This window comes from Barbatula barbatula (assembly GCF_947034865.1).
Source record: "Barbatula barbatula genome assembly, chromosome: 1".
NCBI classification, from domain to species: domain Eukaryota; kingdom Metazoa; phylum Chordata; class Actinopteri; order Cypriniformes; family Nemacheilidae; genus Barbatula; species Barbatula barbatula.
In genome coordinates this window covers 15,175,980-15,193,755 of record NC_136766.1, presented here as the reverse complement: position 1 = coordinate 15,193,755, position 17,776 = coordinate 15,175,980, and the positions used below count along the sequence as shown (strand labels likewise).

The window sequence follows — 17,776 nt, the reverse complement described above, 5'->3', positions numbered from 1 at the left end:
TTATTATTTCCCCACATTTCCTGCCTCTTCATCTCATTAAGCAAGACTCCTCAGGCCTGTAGTGTGTAGTGTGAGTTACTTTACTTCACTGTTTTGACTGGCTCACTGCTCCTCAATCAGTTTTTTGTTTAGACCTCTTGATTTACATTGTGTAGTTTTACCTGAGGCTCTTGAGAATGTTTAGGTTTGTCCTGTTGGCCAGTACTCAACTCTCGTCTCATGTCCATCACAGAGTGAAATCAATACATGGGGAATGTATTAGAAAGAGGATGGGTTTGGCCTGTGAATATTCAAAAATAGTTCGAAGGGATTTAAAAAAAATATCCTGTCATCATTTATTAGAATAATTATTTTTTCTGTGGAATACAAATGAGAAATTTTGAGAAGTGGTTCTGTGTCCATGGATGTTAGTGGGTCCAGTATCGGTTACCAGCATTCTTCAAAATATCTTCTGTGTTCTGGGTGAACTATCCATTTAAAGTTAGTGAACACATTAGGCATCACCAATATTAAACTATTATTTGTTCATCTAGGATTGTGTTCGTTTAAAAATATTCTGTTATTCAATCATCATTTATTTTAGTGAATAATATGTTTTTTAAACATCTGTACTGTATATCCAGAAATTAATAAAAGGTAACCAAGATTAATAAATGCTGCATACGTATTATTAATATGCAAAATGTGGTTCTTTTGTGATAGCTATTGCTTTTATACATACAGATTCTTGAAAAGGCCATGTTATAAATGAAGGAAAGTTTTCAGTCCTTTACTGGGAATGACGTGCCTTAAAATAGCCTCAAATTTGATTTATGAAGTCTTATGACCTTTTCCCTGCTCTCTGTGCAATAAAAACGAGTGATCGCCTTTCATAATAGTAAGTTAGATGGCATTAGTGAAAATTAATAGCCCCTCAGCAGTATAATAAGAGGGGTGTACATTAATCAGCAGTGGCTTAATAACTATCAAATACATTTCTAGGGTCCCTGAATGGTGTGGGCGTATATCACTGAGGTTACACCTAAAGCTCCATTTAAATAGTGCATATTTGAAATACATTTATTGATCTGCCACATTTTTCCATCTGAATGACAAGGTGTAGATTTCAAAAGACCACTGAGAAAGTGCTTCCAAAGATGCATACATTTGTGATTGGAGCATTTGGCGCATCACACATTTTTAGGTTTAGGAAATCTATGATTTGATTTATACACATAACTTTGATTTTAGCTTTAGTTTATATGCCTTTGTCTTATTTGACCACACCTTTTCTTGTTAAATTTGGGCCAGCATTGTGCATAATTCAGACATACCTACACACCTTTCTTTCTAACTAAAGAGAAGGCATTCTTCTACTCGTATGTTCTGCAATTCAGCTTCTGACAGATCAAAGTGATCTTTGGCTTCTCTGTGGCTTCTCACGCAAGTTTCCTTCTTATGCGTGCAGAGAATTTTGATCGATGACCTTTATAGTAGATTCTGGGTGGTTTGGCTTCCACTCTTGTATTTGAACCAGCAGATTCCACTGGGACATCCAAACACTTGGATATTGCTTTTGCTTAATTCAGCATTGGTTTTCCTTAAATTCTTAGTAATGCTCTTATTTTCTTTATTTCTCTTTATTTTCACAATCTGATCTATAATCCTTTTTAACTGTGCTGCAACAATGTGGTATTTATTTGAACATCTTTAGAGGCTGTGCAAACTACATACTGTATGTCCCTTTACATTTTTGTTTGCAATATCATAAAAATGTGTTAATTTTTAATATGAAATAATGAATAATGCTTTTGCGCTTAGAGGTAAATATAGCGCCTCTTAAGCACAGAGATTCATTTCATTTTTTGATTTTGAATGCAGTTAATCAAATAATTTGATGGTCTGAATGCATTTAAAAGCCATTCACAAAACTCACCACAGCATGTTTCAGGGAGGACTAAAATGTCTCTCAATTTCACAATAAGAGCTATGATAAAAGGATTAAAGAGAAACAGCATCATTAGATGAGTCTGAGGAGGTCTGCTACTTCATCAAGTAGGAACTGTAGAATTGGCGTAAACACTTCACAAATCCTTGTCTCCTCCTGAGTGCCATGGCCACTTGCAGCCTATTTTAACTTGTTTGTGTCTAATGGTGAACACCTGTGTGTGGGATGTATTTCAGACTGAAGCTGAAGAAAGAGGTTGGACCCACTTGGATCTTCAACAATAAATTGCTGCTTATGAGTGTTACGTTGCAGCCAGGGAAGACAGAGAGCAGATCCAAATGCAGTTTTGGTTTTTAATATAATCCATAGGGTAATCACAAAACATCCTAAAATAAACTAGATGTAACAGAGGCCAGCGAAGAGAGTGCTGTGCAAGGTAAAACCTCACTCTCCGACCAACAGAGACTGCGGTCTTAAGCCTTCTCATTAGTGCATACGGACCAACGACAGCTCGAGGCCTGCGCAGAGCGGGGCGAGTAGAACTGGTTACATTGGTGCAGTGACTACAAGAACTACAAATGACTGCAAAACAGGACCGGAAACATGATAAAACAAACAAAAAGTCCAAACTACCGGGGAAAACACAGACAGGATCGTGACAATGAGAAGCTTTTGAATTCGTCATTAATATCTGTTACCTGTGGGACTCTGTCCACGGTTTGCAGAATCATTGAGATACTTTTAGTTAACCTTTCAAAACATTTCTCACACATTCACAGGGTCAAGGACATTAAGGGTCACTTGCTCACAGATTAACCAACATTTCCCCCAGGCTTTCTCAAGTGTAGCTTTCACACTTTAGTTCACATGTCCTTTAAATTGAAAAAGTGTACAATTCTGAGTTACATTTCAGAAAGCAAAGGACTAAGTCAAATAAAGTCAAATAATTTTAGCTTTCCAACTAAAACCCATGTTCATTTTTTACGGTGTATAGGTACTCAAGATTAATATGAGATTTGCAGAAACGGTGTGTGTTACCCCATCTTTAAGAATCAAACAGACAGAAAAGGGAACTTTAAAACATTATAAAAAGATTCCTATATATCTCTGTACAGCATATGCTAATAAGTAAAAAAACAACAAGACGTATTTCAGCATGACAAAACATATAGACATGATGAAAGTCTATTGAAGGTACAATACTGGCCAATGTTTAGTTTAAAAAAGCAGTCAGATGTCATGTTGTTTAATGGTAATGCTAACCTGCTGCTGTGACTCATGTCTAAAGTGTTTTGTCTGAAGGATTGCATACAAACCCTGTCTCAAGTACACTTGTCACACTGTGGATTATTTTTAGCAGAGCTCCATTAGCGAGCAAAAAGCACAATGAGGTAGACATCTTTGAAAAATAATACGCACATTATTTGTCAGACACTTTTATCCAAAGAGACATGTCTTCAACATAACTAGTGCCATGCTTTACTAGTTGAGCTACATTTGTTAAGTTTAGTTATTATGGTTATCTTAAGAATTTAAACAGCAACAGACATATATATATATTAAAATATATATTATTTTAATACACAACAAGAGAAAATATGAATCTGCACATGACCCACCAAAACAAATAAAATGAGCAGTGGGTTAAAAATGAACTTTCCATACAGTCTATTTTCATTCCTCAAGCCTTGATTTAATATGACAGTGAGTGTCTGCAGAGAAGATGACTCATGATCCCAAATGAATACTTTAGGAAGTCACAATGTTTTCAGTTAATTTCCACTTGGAAACAGTTCACCTTCCCTTGTGGCAAAAAATATGATTTATTCTGAGATTTAGGCTGCCTTTAGTTCTTTGCTACGTGACTTTATTAAGCTTTGTACATCACAAAGGGCTTTGAGGGCTTACATCATGGTCTGTAGATCGGTTTTAGAATGACACTGTTGATGTCAATATTGCGTATTTTGTACCTAACATGTTGGAATTGTCTTCAGTCTCAGGTCAGATTGATGTGGAAATTAAGATGCTTGGTTGTAGTCTCATTTGTTATCAGTCTCTTTTGCTTTATTCATTTTTGAGTTTACACAGAAGGTTGTTTTTGGAAAATAGGTACTATGATTAGAAATCCCTTTGAACATTTGAGGTTAAAAGCAGAATATTTTCCCTGTTGTCACGTTCCATCTTTTTTTACATGAATGTTTCTTAATCTCGCGCACTCCTCCAACAACTGCATTACTCCTGTCAGTTAATCGGTGGCATCAAATGAGCCGTCCGCTTAAGTTAGCATCATTAGCGTAACGTTTGGCAACCGATGCGCAGCGTGCCACACAATCCTCCAAATTAGCTTTATTAGTTACATAATGTTCCTCTGAGACCTCTGACATTTCACTCTCCACGAGAGGATTTACTTAATGAGCTGGCTGTTCCTGGAGCTCGCTTCAGCAGCACCGCTCATGACCTCTGCCGAGTTTTCCTCCACTTTGGAGATGCTGAACGCCTTCATTGTCTAATTGCTTATTCTAATTAACAGACGCTATGTTTCTGAATAAATGGCATGTGTTAGGAATTCAGTTCTGCTTCAAAATAAGCATGGGTTTTTTGATAAATTAATTTAATCGGGATCAAATTAGCATGACTTTTTGGTAATGAAAGAAGAGTGCTATTTTTGAATCATAAAACAGGCTTTATCAAACAGCTTACATATTAGAGTTATTGGGAATGTTAGTATTTAGCAGACATGTACAGAAATACATTAAACAGGTTTAACAAATCCAGTCATGAAACATTTTAGAACTAACAGTAAGTATACAAAAGATCAGTGATTTTGGTAGGCTACTATATACTGTACACAGCTGCGTATAATTTGATCAGCATTTCTTGATGTATTGTGGCATTCCAGTGTGTTGAATTTCAACAAATTCAAACCTCACGAGTCATCCAACAGCAATCTGAAAAACTAACAGCATGACAATACACATGAAAACTCTCATAAAAATAGTTTTTCCTTAATAGTACAGTTGTATTGCTTAAAAGTGAATATATATATATACATGCTTAAAATATAGACTAAGGGGGTCCCTCCAATATTTTTATTTGAGAGAAAATGACAGATGTGATTCAATTCATGCAATGGATATGGTAAATTTTGTGAATTAATTATTTACAATAATTTATATTAAATTAGTTTTTGGGCTAAATATCTCTTTAAATTTAAAAAGCCCCGCCCTACTTCTAAAGACCACCAAGCGCAGGACATCGTTCACATGTCTGCTCGATAGTAGGACTATCAAGCAGAACTAATTGCTATTTTAGCGTCGCCGGATAGCGGCAGGGAAAAGAGCGTTGCTGAGTAGCGAAAAACGCTATTGAATTGCTTCAGTCATCGGAGAAAAAGGAGTTTTCCCCATAGCGTCCTGCTACGCAGTACGAGTGAAGTATCGATAGGGAACTTGTTTTTTATGCTGCTAAGACCAACTGCCACATACATGCTGCATGTTTCGGGAATTACATCGGCATATAAATATGGGATTCACTCTTGAAATAGCTATGATTGACATATTGATAGCCTTGGTTAATTCCTGAATAAAACAGACTTTTGGACTGAAATGGTTGAACAGTCTGACTGACAGACTCGCTCATAACTGCCCCTGGATGGTACTATATAAATTGCACTGAAATCGTTGAAAAATCCCACCAACACTAACACACAGACTGACAGCCGGTCTTGTCACAATTGATATTTTGAATATCTAATAAACTAATTTCTTTTGGAAGACTTTAAGTCTTTTGGAACAAACATTATTATCACAAATGTCAATCATCCAGTTGTTTTTAAGGGAAATAATAAATACTACATTGGTAAATAATGCTCAAATTATTCTGTTGGATGTACACTACTGTTCAAATACTGTCATTTCTGTTCACCAAGCCTGCATTGATTTGATCCAAAATAGAGTAAAATTAGCATGTTCTTTTATGCAAGCCTGTTTTTAATAGTTATGCATATTATGATCAAATATATTGTGTGTTTTGTATAAATTGTATATTGCGAGACTAAATCCCACCCCCACAAAAAAAAGTCTTGACTTGACTTCAATTTCGAGCATGTCCTTAAACATGTCCTTAAACATTAACTAGCCACTATAAATAAAAATGTAAAAAAGCAATTAACCAGTACATTTTGCCACAATATTTTTAGAGATGATAGACAAGAGGTAATAGACATTTTTTAAGGAAAAAGCAATTTTGACAAAAACAAATATACTATATATTATATATTATATACTATATATAATATTAATACGGTGAGAATTGTACTGTCACTCTCATACACATTCTGTAGAGGGAAGTTCCTCTTTCTGTCTCTGGGGATATGACACCTGACATCAGCGATCAGTGGCGGCCCACCTTCTCCACCTGCCCATCCTTCTCTTGCTCTTTGATTCAAACTGCACTAGCGTAAACACCTCTGCTCTGCTCCTCTGTTCTGTCAAGTACGAAACAAAATGTGCGCTCAGCAGGCGCTCCAGGGAGGAGTTCTGTTTAATTAGTTCTATGGGGAAAGTCTTTAGCGCCGTGTATTTGTGTTTGGGTTTATTCTTTGATCCGACATTGTGTGCTCTGTATCAGCTGTCAGCAGCACGTCTCTTTCTGAGAGTGTAACTTTTTTCAGTTAAAAGAAATGGAAAGTGACTTTAAATGTAACCTTCTGACCTCTTCTGTTCTTTCATATCTGTGTTATGACGTGATGGTGATTTGTCAGGCAGGTTTAGACCACAGCTCTCTGCTTGTTTTGATTTTTGTGATGGTGAATTCTTCTGTCGTACATTGGCAGGACTTGTTATTTGAATTTGCTTGATGCAGATCATTTCTGACTAATCTATGATGTTCTCTGACTAGATTTCCTTGTTTCGCCTTAAAGTAATTTCTGATGTGCATTGTGCTGGCCAATATAGGAGATGTTTGGAACATACACTTAAATTTATATTTTTTTACATTTTAGAATGAGCAAAATTGTATTATTGGGATGGCATCTTGAGGTCTCAGTCTGGGAAGCTTTTTAAAGGCTATGTGAATTACATATTTCATAGTGTATTATGGGCTCTTAATGGCTTTTTCATTTAAAAAATATATATGTTTTAATAAATGTTGGTTTTAGGATTACTCAGTTGGCAGAATTAAAATTTTTGCTCAAATGTAAACATACACTTTAAGATTAAGCATTCAGTCAAGTGTTTCAAAACTTTTAAAGGGTAGTGTATATTCCTGTCATGATTCTGCCTGCTCTTGTCTTGATTTTCTGGGCTAGGGGCAGAATCATGACAGACCCACGTGTTTTATGTGGAGAGAAACATATTATTGTCAATCAGGACATAATATGTGTTCTCTCCAGTCTCGTCATTTGGCCCCGCCCCTCTCGTTCCTAGTATTGCTTTCCTCCTGTGTCTCATTACCCACACCGGCCCATCGTTATCTCCTTTGTTAGTCTCCCTATTTATTGCCCTCTTGTCTATTGTCTTGTGTTGGTTCGTTGTACATGTTTCCCTGCTTGTACTTGTATCCTGCCGCTGAGTTGTACAGTGTCCTGAAATCCTATGCAGTTAACTATAGTTTGTTTAGGTTTCTTTTGAAGTTAAAGTTCTTGTTTAGTTTGTCAGTAGTTGGTGTTTGGTTAATGTGTCCCCGGTTCTTGTTTTGTTACCTCCACGTGGGTGTTTGTTTTGTTATTTATTATTAAAGTCTGTTACCCCGTATTGCTACCTGCGCTTGGGTTCATCCCCTACCACGATCGTGACAATTCCAATGTGAATGTAGCAACACACAAAAATGAACTTTAAGTCAATTTTAGAAATTACTATTTGCTGTGAACAGGGTATTTTTTCAACAAGCAAAACATCTAATAACAGGGTATTGCTCAGATAGGGAAATCGAGCAGTATTGCATTGGTCAATTACAACCTGATCTAACTATTTCCTTCATAGCAAAGTCCGTCCACACTTAAAACAATATTTAAAGTTTGGAGCAAATTATTATTTCTCTTATTAATGTCTTTATGCAGAGTAGAGATCTTTTTCATTTCGCTTGAGCGGTTCTCGATCGGGTCCATCTATTGACTTTTTGTGCTGAGCTGAGAGGATGTGAGTTAGTGATCATAGCACTCATTTCATCTGCCGTGAACTGCTGAAACAGAATGTCTTGAACATTTCAAAAAAACGTCTCATCTTTCCCACTACTGCAGTTCGGCTGAGTTATCAACAGTCACATATTTGCTGACTGTTTATGCTGATTCAAATCCAGTACAAAAAAAAGACAGTCAAAGTGCGTATGAGACCACTGAGGACCTTAGAGCAAGCAGATGGGTGATTACAATTAATGTACATCAGCATAATTGCAGTTTACTGACTTCATTCTCAACATGTTTTTAAACTGATGGTTCACCCAAAAGGAAAATTCTATCTTATTTCAAATATGTATTTAATCTTTTATGATGTTAACATTACAAAAAAATCAAATTTCACCTAAAAAATTATTACATATGAGAAAAGATTTCTGATATTCTTAGCAAATTAGTAGTAGCAACTCCTGTTAGCTGGTTATGTATACAGTGAGTCATGTTTATATTGCCTCTCAATCCTGTGAATAAATACATGTTATCTGTATATGACTATGAGTCTCTCTAGATGCATATGTTTGTATCATATCTTTGTGTGTTAGTCAGTGTTATTAAACTGTGATACTGTTAAGATGACATTTCTCTCTTTCCCCGCTCTCTCTCTCTCTCCCTCGCTCTTCCCCTTACTCAATGCAGATCGAGTGATTACGGGACAACCTACACAAAGCTTAACTTGATGCCTGGGACAACTGTCATAGTCACAAACTTCTACATTTGTCCCACTAATAAGAAAAAGGTAAGAACACCATTGACCTAGACATTAACGTGGTTTGTGAAGGTTGCTGTCATTGGATCACTCTGATGGATGCACATGTAACTGTCTTTGAAACCGAGCTCATTATATGATATGAATTATGTTTTCACCACGTCTGTTAATGAACGGCTCTGTGAATGTGCTAATTAATTATCATGAACAGATATTTTTCAATTAGCACTCAAATTTAAGTTATTGGCAGTGCTGCATGTTTCAGCACAGATCAGCGATTAACATATCAAAAATAGCACTTAGGAGCTCCATATGGTGCTTTTCAAATCATGATATTAGATTATATGTAAATACAGCTAATAAATATGTCCCTTGTGTGTGTGTGTGTGTGTGTGTGTGTGTCTGTCTGTGTGTGTGTGAGAGAGAGAGAGAGAGAGAGAGAGTAATTAAATGTGGGGAGTTTAAGGTCATGTGAATTTTCTTTCCCCATATGTAGATTGATGATAATGATCACCCTAGAGCAGGTATGACATGTTCAAGCGTGTCAAACTCGTCCTAATAAAGTTTACAAGGTTCTCCTGCTCATTAGCAATCTCCTCACAGCAGTCTTCATGTCGGAATAAATGCTCGCTGTTTATGAGTCTGTTTATATATACGAAAAAACAACGATAACCATCCAAACTCAGTTCCGAATAAATACCTGACATTGTCAATGCAAAAAAAATATTAGGTTTTGACATTAGTAAGTAAAGATACATATGCACAGAACATATGAGTGAACCGCCAAAATGACATTCAGGTTTTCCTTTAACCATCCTTAAAGTGACAGTTCACCCAAAAATGTAATTCCTCAACCTCAAGTTGTTCCAAATATGTCTTCCAAATATCTTTCTTTGTGTTCATCAGAACAAATACATTCTTACAGGTTTGGAAAAACTCGAGGGTGTGTCAATCATAACTATCCCTTTTAACCGACCTTCAAAATAAAAGAACCTTGTTTATGGCACTCGTGAGCTTACACATTGTCTGTTTATTAAGCTAAATCCGTGTCAGGCTGTGCATGTAAACACGCTCAATAATTTACCAGACTCATCAAAGCATATCTGTGTTCTCAGCACCCATCACAATGCACAGCGTTTAATATTAATGCGAAAACACGAAACAATATGCAGTACATCTAAGGACAAGGCTTTTGTTTAGATGCTTGTGCCTGCAAGTAAATTGTACAGAAAACGATGATACAACAAGAGAAACTTTTATCTTCTAATTTTGGACTAGGTCACCTGGACTGTCAACACACAAGAGTGTTTTGGACATGGCAGTATAATGCATGTGCTTTCTGCTGTGTCTGGGAAAGAGTGGCTTTCATGAAAACAGACACTATCAGGCTTCTAAGGCACAATCTCTTTGATGGTACCGCTGTCTGGGGTGCTTACAATGAGCCCCAGAAACCGTTCACAGAACTTCCAACACATTTTACCTCACAGAAATAATCCTATTGATGAACATTGGATGCACCACAATGGTGTTGTCAATATACACATGGTTATGGTGTATAGTGTCCTATTTTTGTTTAGTCTATATTGTCTCGCTCTAGTGTGCTTTGTGACACTCCACAGGTCGCAGTAATACAATGTCAATCAATGTGGCATTAGAGTCCCAGCATAGAGGAGCTGGATCAAACACCACTGACCCAAAACCATAGCGTCTGGCCTCCATATTTCTACAGTGCAGAGCTCAACCAAGCGTGAACGAAGAGGCAAAAGACAGAAAGAAGCATCAGAGGGAAAAGACAGAGAGGTGGAATGAAGCTAGAATGAAAGCAAATAAAGCTGTCGTTTGTCTCTAATGTATCTGATCTCCATTAAATCACATTTCTTTTAATCACAAGTCACTTAAGAAAGACAAGGTTATCTTTCCTCAGTTTCTAATGAGAAATATTTAGCATTGAAATGAACAGCAGCTGATGTTGCAATAATGCCTTCAGTGTAGTTCAGTTTTGGCCGGCTTCATGTTGGTAATAGCTTGCGTAGTTCAGACAAAGGGTTCAAGCACACAGTTTAATTTCAAATGGCAAAAACTTCACTTCCTTTGCCCTACGTTATCTCTTGGTTGAACTCCAGCAAGTAATTATTCAGGATATAATGTGAGATTCGTCCTCACTAGAGATAAGAAGAAGGTTCATTAATGGAAAAATGGCCTTTAAAATAAGTTTTTTAAGCTTTTGTTTTGAATTGTTTCAACACCCTGTGCTGGTATATAGTTAACTTTTTAATCATTGTTTCTTATACAGATCAGGTAGTTCAGTGATCTGAAGGTCATCATTTCATTTTTACGAAGGACATCTTTTCTCTAGTGATACAGTAGAAGTACAACAAAGCTGCTGTTTCACCCGAAAAAGAAAATTGCTAACCAAACAATGGTGGTACCCATTGACTTGCATTGGTTCTGTGTAGGGATGCACAATAAATTCGTCATTTTTAACGTTATCGTCCAATAATACTCTTTAGGCAGATTTATTATCGCCGATAAATCATCAATGAGTTCCTTTAGTTGTAACATCTTTAACTGCACGCTGCTCAAAGTTAAAATTCAGTACGGTTCTGTCTTTCTGTCGTGATCATTCACTTACTGCTATTAGCAATATGTGAATGTGTAAATTATAGGAACAAAAACATATTGTTTTAATCATACTGCTGTCTGAAAGCTTTCTGTCTTGAGAACTGTTAGACTTGTGGCTATTATGTAAGAACATCGATAGTTTGTTTGTTGAATAAAAATGTGCCAGACAAGTTTGAAGGTTAAATAATCTTTAACTAGTGTAAAGTAGTCTTGTTACAACATGATTTTCAGAGGAAAAATAGAACTAATGGTTACCTTTTTTTCTGCATTGAATGTTTTCATATAAACGCAGTTGTCGGCTTCCAATGTTAAAGAATTATCAGTTATCGATATCAGCCAAAATGTACATATCGCTGCATCCCTAGCTCTGTGTCTATGCAAGAGCAGCGAATGGGTACTGCAATTGTTATCAATATTCTTCAAAACATCCTCTTTTGTGTTTTGCAGAAGAAAGAAAGTCATATTGATGTAAAATGACAAGAGGGTGAGCAAATGCTTACAGAATTATAATTTTTGGGTGAACTGTCCCTTTAACCAGCTATACAGTACAGTCTAGTAATACAATACAATATAGACCGTTTCATCAGACTCCAAGTTAACTTCCGGTTTGAGTTTGGCCAGTGCCTAATAATATAAGTATTTATATTATATTTAATGTTCTTATTAATATGTATTATTATTTTACTTTATAATAGTTTATAAAATAAACGTTTTGTTTAATATGTTGTATGTTCATTTTATTAAATAAACAATTTGTTGAACTGTAGTTTGGTCGCATTTGATCAAACCGTATGGTACATTGACATCTAGCTTGCTATCGGAGTCTAAATTCAAAATATTGGAGAGACAAGTTTATCCAAGAAACAGTTCATCTCGGTTTCTTTTGATTGTTATCAGAAATAATCTACAGGCAGTTCAACAGTGTAGCATTTTTCTGTCCTACAAACTGTGATGTGTTTTATTAACTGCGTTGATAATGCATGTAGTGTATAGACCACAGTCTCGGGAGCTATTCAGAACGTACGGCGTGAGATTAAATTCACATTGCTCGGTGTCATGAAACAGAGTAGAATAGATATGAGAGTCAGAGGCAATATCTTTGACATTGGAAAGTTTAATTTGTGGATTCGAAAGTGACTGAAGTAAAGCAGCGTTCAGTGCGGACAGCAGTAAGGAAGCCTCCATAAGCACGTGACTGAGTCATGGAATCATGTACCTTAAGGTGAAAGTCCTTACAGTGGTGGAAAGAAGTAACCCGAGATAAAAGCCAAGAGACGTTCACTTTCCTCCCAGCTGCTTTATCTTTAAGAATTTAGAAGGATTTTCTACCATTTTCTCTTTGCTAGAGAGCTTTATACTTGCTGCCTTAATCAAGACATTAATATGAGAGAGAATGGATTTCCACATTACTTGAAATGTTCAGTATAGGATTTGATCTGTTGGCCAAGATAGAAAAATAGGATATGTGTTGTTCTACAGTATATAGTAGTTTTTTGAAAGATTGTACTTTCAGCAAGGTACCAAAGAAAGGACAAGTGATTTGGCACCACCTAAACATGTTGAAGACAGCAGAGCTTTTTATGGATCTGGTCCTTAAATGCTGAAAACAAAGATCTTTGGCTCAGCTTTTAAGATTAAGGAGGCTGTTAAGCAGTCTTTTATAGCCCATCGTTTAGCCAAGTATAAGTATTACAAATTGCTTCTTTGGTCATGGACTCTTTAACTTGTAATGAGCTTTTATAACGACACACACACACACACACACACTACAGCAGCAAAACTAACACAATCATACTATAAAATCTACTACTTGAAATAATTAGATATTATTTTCCAGGGCCATATTTTCCTGTATTATCATTGTATAGTATTGGCATCAGAACAACATATGTTGTAAAATCAAGGTTTAGTGACAAATGAGTGTGATGACAGTGATTATTCTCCTGATCTTCCATTGAGATCAATAACACTGATAAATGTGTCTGATTCCTTTTTTAGACACGCTTTGACCTGTGTTCTCCTGTCATCATTGCCATTACAATGGAATTTGAGAGGCCAAATGAATCGGTCTGACCTGACTTTCCATAACCAATCAATGAACAATAAAATTCAGTACCTTTATTGTATTGCAAGCAGTGCTCGAATTGAAGGGGGATCCGGGACCCCCATAATGCATTAGGGACCAGTAAAAAAAGTTAAAGTAAACTATAGACTTAGGTCTTAGATATTTTTATTTGAGTAAAAATTATAATGACCAATGCGATTAAATTCATGCAATTGATATAGTAAATTTCGTGAATTCATTATTTTCAATATCTTACAGTATATTACCTTTGTTTATGGGCTAGTTTTCATGTCTCTTAAAATGGCATATATATAAATATGGGATTCACTCTTGAAATAGCTATGATTGACATATTGATAGCCTTGGTTAATTCCTGAATAAAACAGACTTTTGGACTGAAATGGTTGAACAGTCTGCTGACTGACAAACTCGCTCATTACAGCCCCTTGCCGCCACCTACTGCATGGTACTATATAAACTGCACTGAAATCGTTGAAAAATCCCACCAACACTAACACACAGGCTGACAGCCAGTCTTGTCACAATTTATATTTTTAATATCTAATAAACTAATTTCTTGCATTTTAACAAGTCTTTTGGAACAAACATTATTATCACAAATGTTAATCATCCAGTTGTTTTTAAGGGAAATAATAAATACTACATTGGTAAATAATGCTCAAATTATTCTGTTGGATGTACACTACTGTTCAAATACTGTCATTTCTGTTCACCAAGCCTGCATTGATTTGATCCAAAATAGAGTAAAATTAGCATGTTCTTTTATGCAAGCCTGTTTTTAATAGTTATGCATATTATGAACAAATATATTGTGTGTTTTGTATAAATTGTATATTGCGAGACTAAATCCCACCCCCACAAAAAAGTCCTATGGTGGGGACCCTATAAGACTTGATTCAATTCGAGCATTGATTGCATGGACTGGTGACTGAATTCATAAAACATTTTAAATGAAAATAGATATAAACATTTTTAAAATAAAGGAGGCTTTTTTCAGTTTTCATGCAGTTTTAAATAAGAGGGTTTCCCACTGGGGCCTTGATTTATTAAGCGAGTTTCTTTGTCTCATTCTTTGTTGCCTCAAAGCTCAAACTCAAAGCTGCTTTGAGATAGTTTCTATTTAACAAAACGCTATAGAAATACATCTGAACCTAGTTTTTTATTTATTTAATCAGCATGCTTCCAGTAACCCACTTTTTGTTGCAGCCGTTGCTTAAGCTTGGTTTTCTATAATTAGCTTTGCAGACATTAAATAAATGTACTAATCGTTTTAATACCCACAGAAGATTTGAGGTGGCCATGCTTCTAATAGTTAACATTTACTAATTGTACTGGTAAACAAAAACCTTGGCTGTAGAATAAATAGACAAACACACATACAGATTAGTTTTTGGAGCACTTACTATATGTTCTGCAAATGTATGACCTGAGGTGCAAGAAACTACATAGGGAACCTTAAGGCTAATTTACATTACCAGGGACATACAAGTGAGGGAAATAATTCTTTGATCCCCCTATCAGCCAAAACATTTGGGGAAAACATTTATATAAAGGTTATAAATTGATTTGTATTTCAGTCAGGGAAATAAGTATTTGATCCACTACCACCCAGCAAGAATTCTGGCTCTACAGATTGGTCCTGTTACTTTAAAAAAGTACTCCCAGGTCAGCTTATTATATTTATAAAAGATGCCTTCCAACAGAATCTGTATCTCCCATTTCAACCTCTCACCACCATGGTCCAAGACCAAATAGGTTTCGAAGGATGTCAGGGACAAGATTGTAGACCTGCACAAACCTTGAATAGGCTACAGACAGCTCAAACATTATGCTTTTTCTCTGCTATGGGTACAGGATGACTTCACCGCATTGAGGGACGGGCCCGTGTACCGTAAAATCTTGGAAGAGAACCTCCTCCCCTCAACTAGATCACTGAAGATGGGTCGTGGATGTGCCTTTGACATAACAAAGACCCAAAACATATTGCCAAGACAACCAAAGAGTGGCTTAAGGAGAAGCACATTAAATGTCCAAGCCAGTCTCTAGACCCTAGTCCTATAGAAATCTGTGAAGGAGGCTAAAACTCGAATTTGCTGAGCGACAGCCAAGAAACCTTAAAGGTTTACAGAGGAGTGGACTAAAATGTATACTGACACATGTGCAAACCTGCTGACCAACTATCAGAAATGTCTGACCTATATGCTTGACAACAAGGGTTTCTCCACCAAATAGAAAGTAATGTTTTTGCTCAGGGATTAAAACTTACTTTACTAAATTTAAATGGGGCAGTGTTCAAGTTATACATTAAAGGGGTGGTGCAACGGTGTGTCATGCATTCTGACTACTTTACAGTGTTGTCTTCTCATGCTTAACATGTTCAACGAGTAGGACGTGTTACATAGTATTTCTATCATACAGGTTTCGGAAAGTTTTTCTCGAACATGAAAAATCGTTACGTAACAACTTTTCTTATTCCCTTATTGGACAATTCTCCCGGAAAAAGCATGCGGCAGAAAAGAAAGAGCACTATGTTCGTGATGTTCAGCTGTGTTGTTTGTTCATTGCACTTGGGTGATGAATGTTATGTACGCATATAAACACGTATATAAAACACGCATAGCATGTTTTCTGAAATAATCATCCAGCTGTATCTGTCTTTTATAAATGTGATCAAACTAAAGACTCTGCGGATATTTGAAGGGTGTGATACTATTATGTAAGTACTCAAGATTAACCTGTCTGAGTTGGGCCTCTTTAATACCTATGCACTAAATTAGCACTTTTAAATTTGAAGAAAATAGTATGAAAGTATGTGGACATTTTGCATCTTGCATCTTGATACAACAGACAGCTAGTCACATAGTAATGTGCATCCTTAAACCGATCTGCCAGTCAACCTGTCACAGTTAACATGCTATCATACACATATACATTTCATTTCCACTACCCTTAATAGATTATCTCTCATTTAGTTTTAATTTCATAGCATTTACGCATCCCTGCCGTATTAGCAAGGCAAGCAGCAGCAGAATGATCTGCCAGTCACAGGTATCTCATGCACAGAGCTCTCCTTTCCCATAACGATGCATCTAATATTGTTTAGTAAATGTCAAGCCAAACTGCTTCTGCAATTTAAATATATTACAAGTAAATAAAATCTTTTATTAAGTTCAAGTTCTTATTGGGTGATTAATGTCATAAAAAAGAAAGACATGACCCCTATTAAGCCCTTGAACCCTTTAATAGCAGCATTTCTGTGAAAACTGAGCAGCTGGCCGTGCATCACTTAGTGAGTCGATCAGTATTTCATTTAAACTTCACAAGAGGTTCCCTTTTTAAACATGTATCAATAATTAAATGTATGTGATATTTTAATCCGTACATGAAATAACAATAGAAAGTATCTTAAACTTTTAATATCAGGCTTTGATCTGGCAAACCTGATACAGTTAAAGACATTGTTTTGTTCTTTTCCTAGAGAAAACATGTGAAGTTACTAGTGTTTTTTTGTTTTGCTTTTTGAGTAGCAGGAAACATATCTTTGATTTTTCTTTTCTATGTGACTCCCTGTATCGTATACATCAACCATGTTTGTATTTCCAAAGTGGACCCCCAGTTCTCTCAAATACTTTCTCTTTGGTGGGGTTTGTGGGCAGCCATGTAGGCATGCCCAGATGCACCCTTGAAAAATCTACTTGAATTATTTTACCATCTGGAACATTTTACATCCTCCTGTGCTTTGGGACGAACTCATTGTAATCTCATGTACTATTTAGGACGGTACGTGAATTGGGACGAGGGAACAGTTTTGCAATATGCCATTGATTGTGTCTGGCACTCTAAGATACATTGGCTGTGACTGAACTCATTTGAAAGAAAGCTGAAATAGTTTAATCACACTTGGACGGCAGCCAAAAGTGTTTGGCCATAAATTGATTGGAGCTGAAAAGAGGCGATGGAGCTTGGAGATAAGTTCATGCTGACGCGATGTGTCTTCGAGGTCCCGGAGATGGATTGATCGTGTCTGCACAAGGCTGATATGAAATTTCTCCAGTTGTGAAATGGAGATTGATAGTGAAAAACTTTGGAATCTCCTAGAACTCGCTGGCCTGACGCACTCACTAGCATATACAGAGATCTAAATCTCAGCTCCTTAGATTTTACTAGTGCTCTCAGACTCCTGGACCAGCGGGGATTTTATGTGTAATAAGGTGAGTGGATTTGCTTGGCATCCCCATCATGCAATATTCCTCATCTGTTTTT

General features: G+C 36.3%; 1 protein-coding gene across 1 annotated transcript in view; it reads left to right on the top strand.

The window, feature by feature from the left end:
- The window catches only part of sorcs2 (sortilin-related VPS10 domain containing receptor 2), a 150,020-nt gene that overhangs the window by 73,511 nt on the left and 58,733 nt on the right, over positions 1-17,776 (top strand). The window contains exon 3 of the mRNA XM_079447231.1: positions 8,736-8,835. Within this exon, the coding sequence (XP_079303357.1) occupies positions 8,736-8,835 (100 nt within the window). The remainder of the gene's footprint in view (positions 1-8,735; positions 8,836-17,776) is intronic.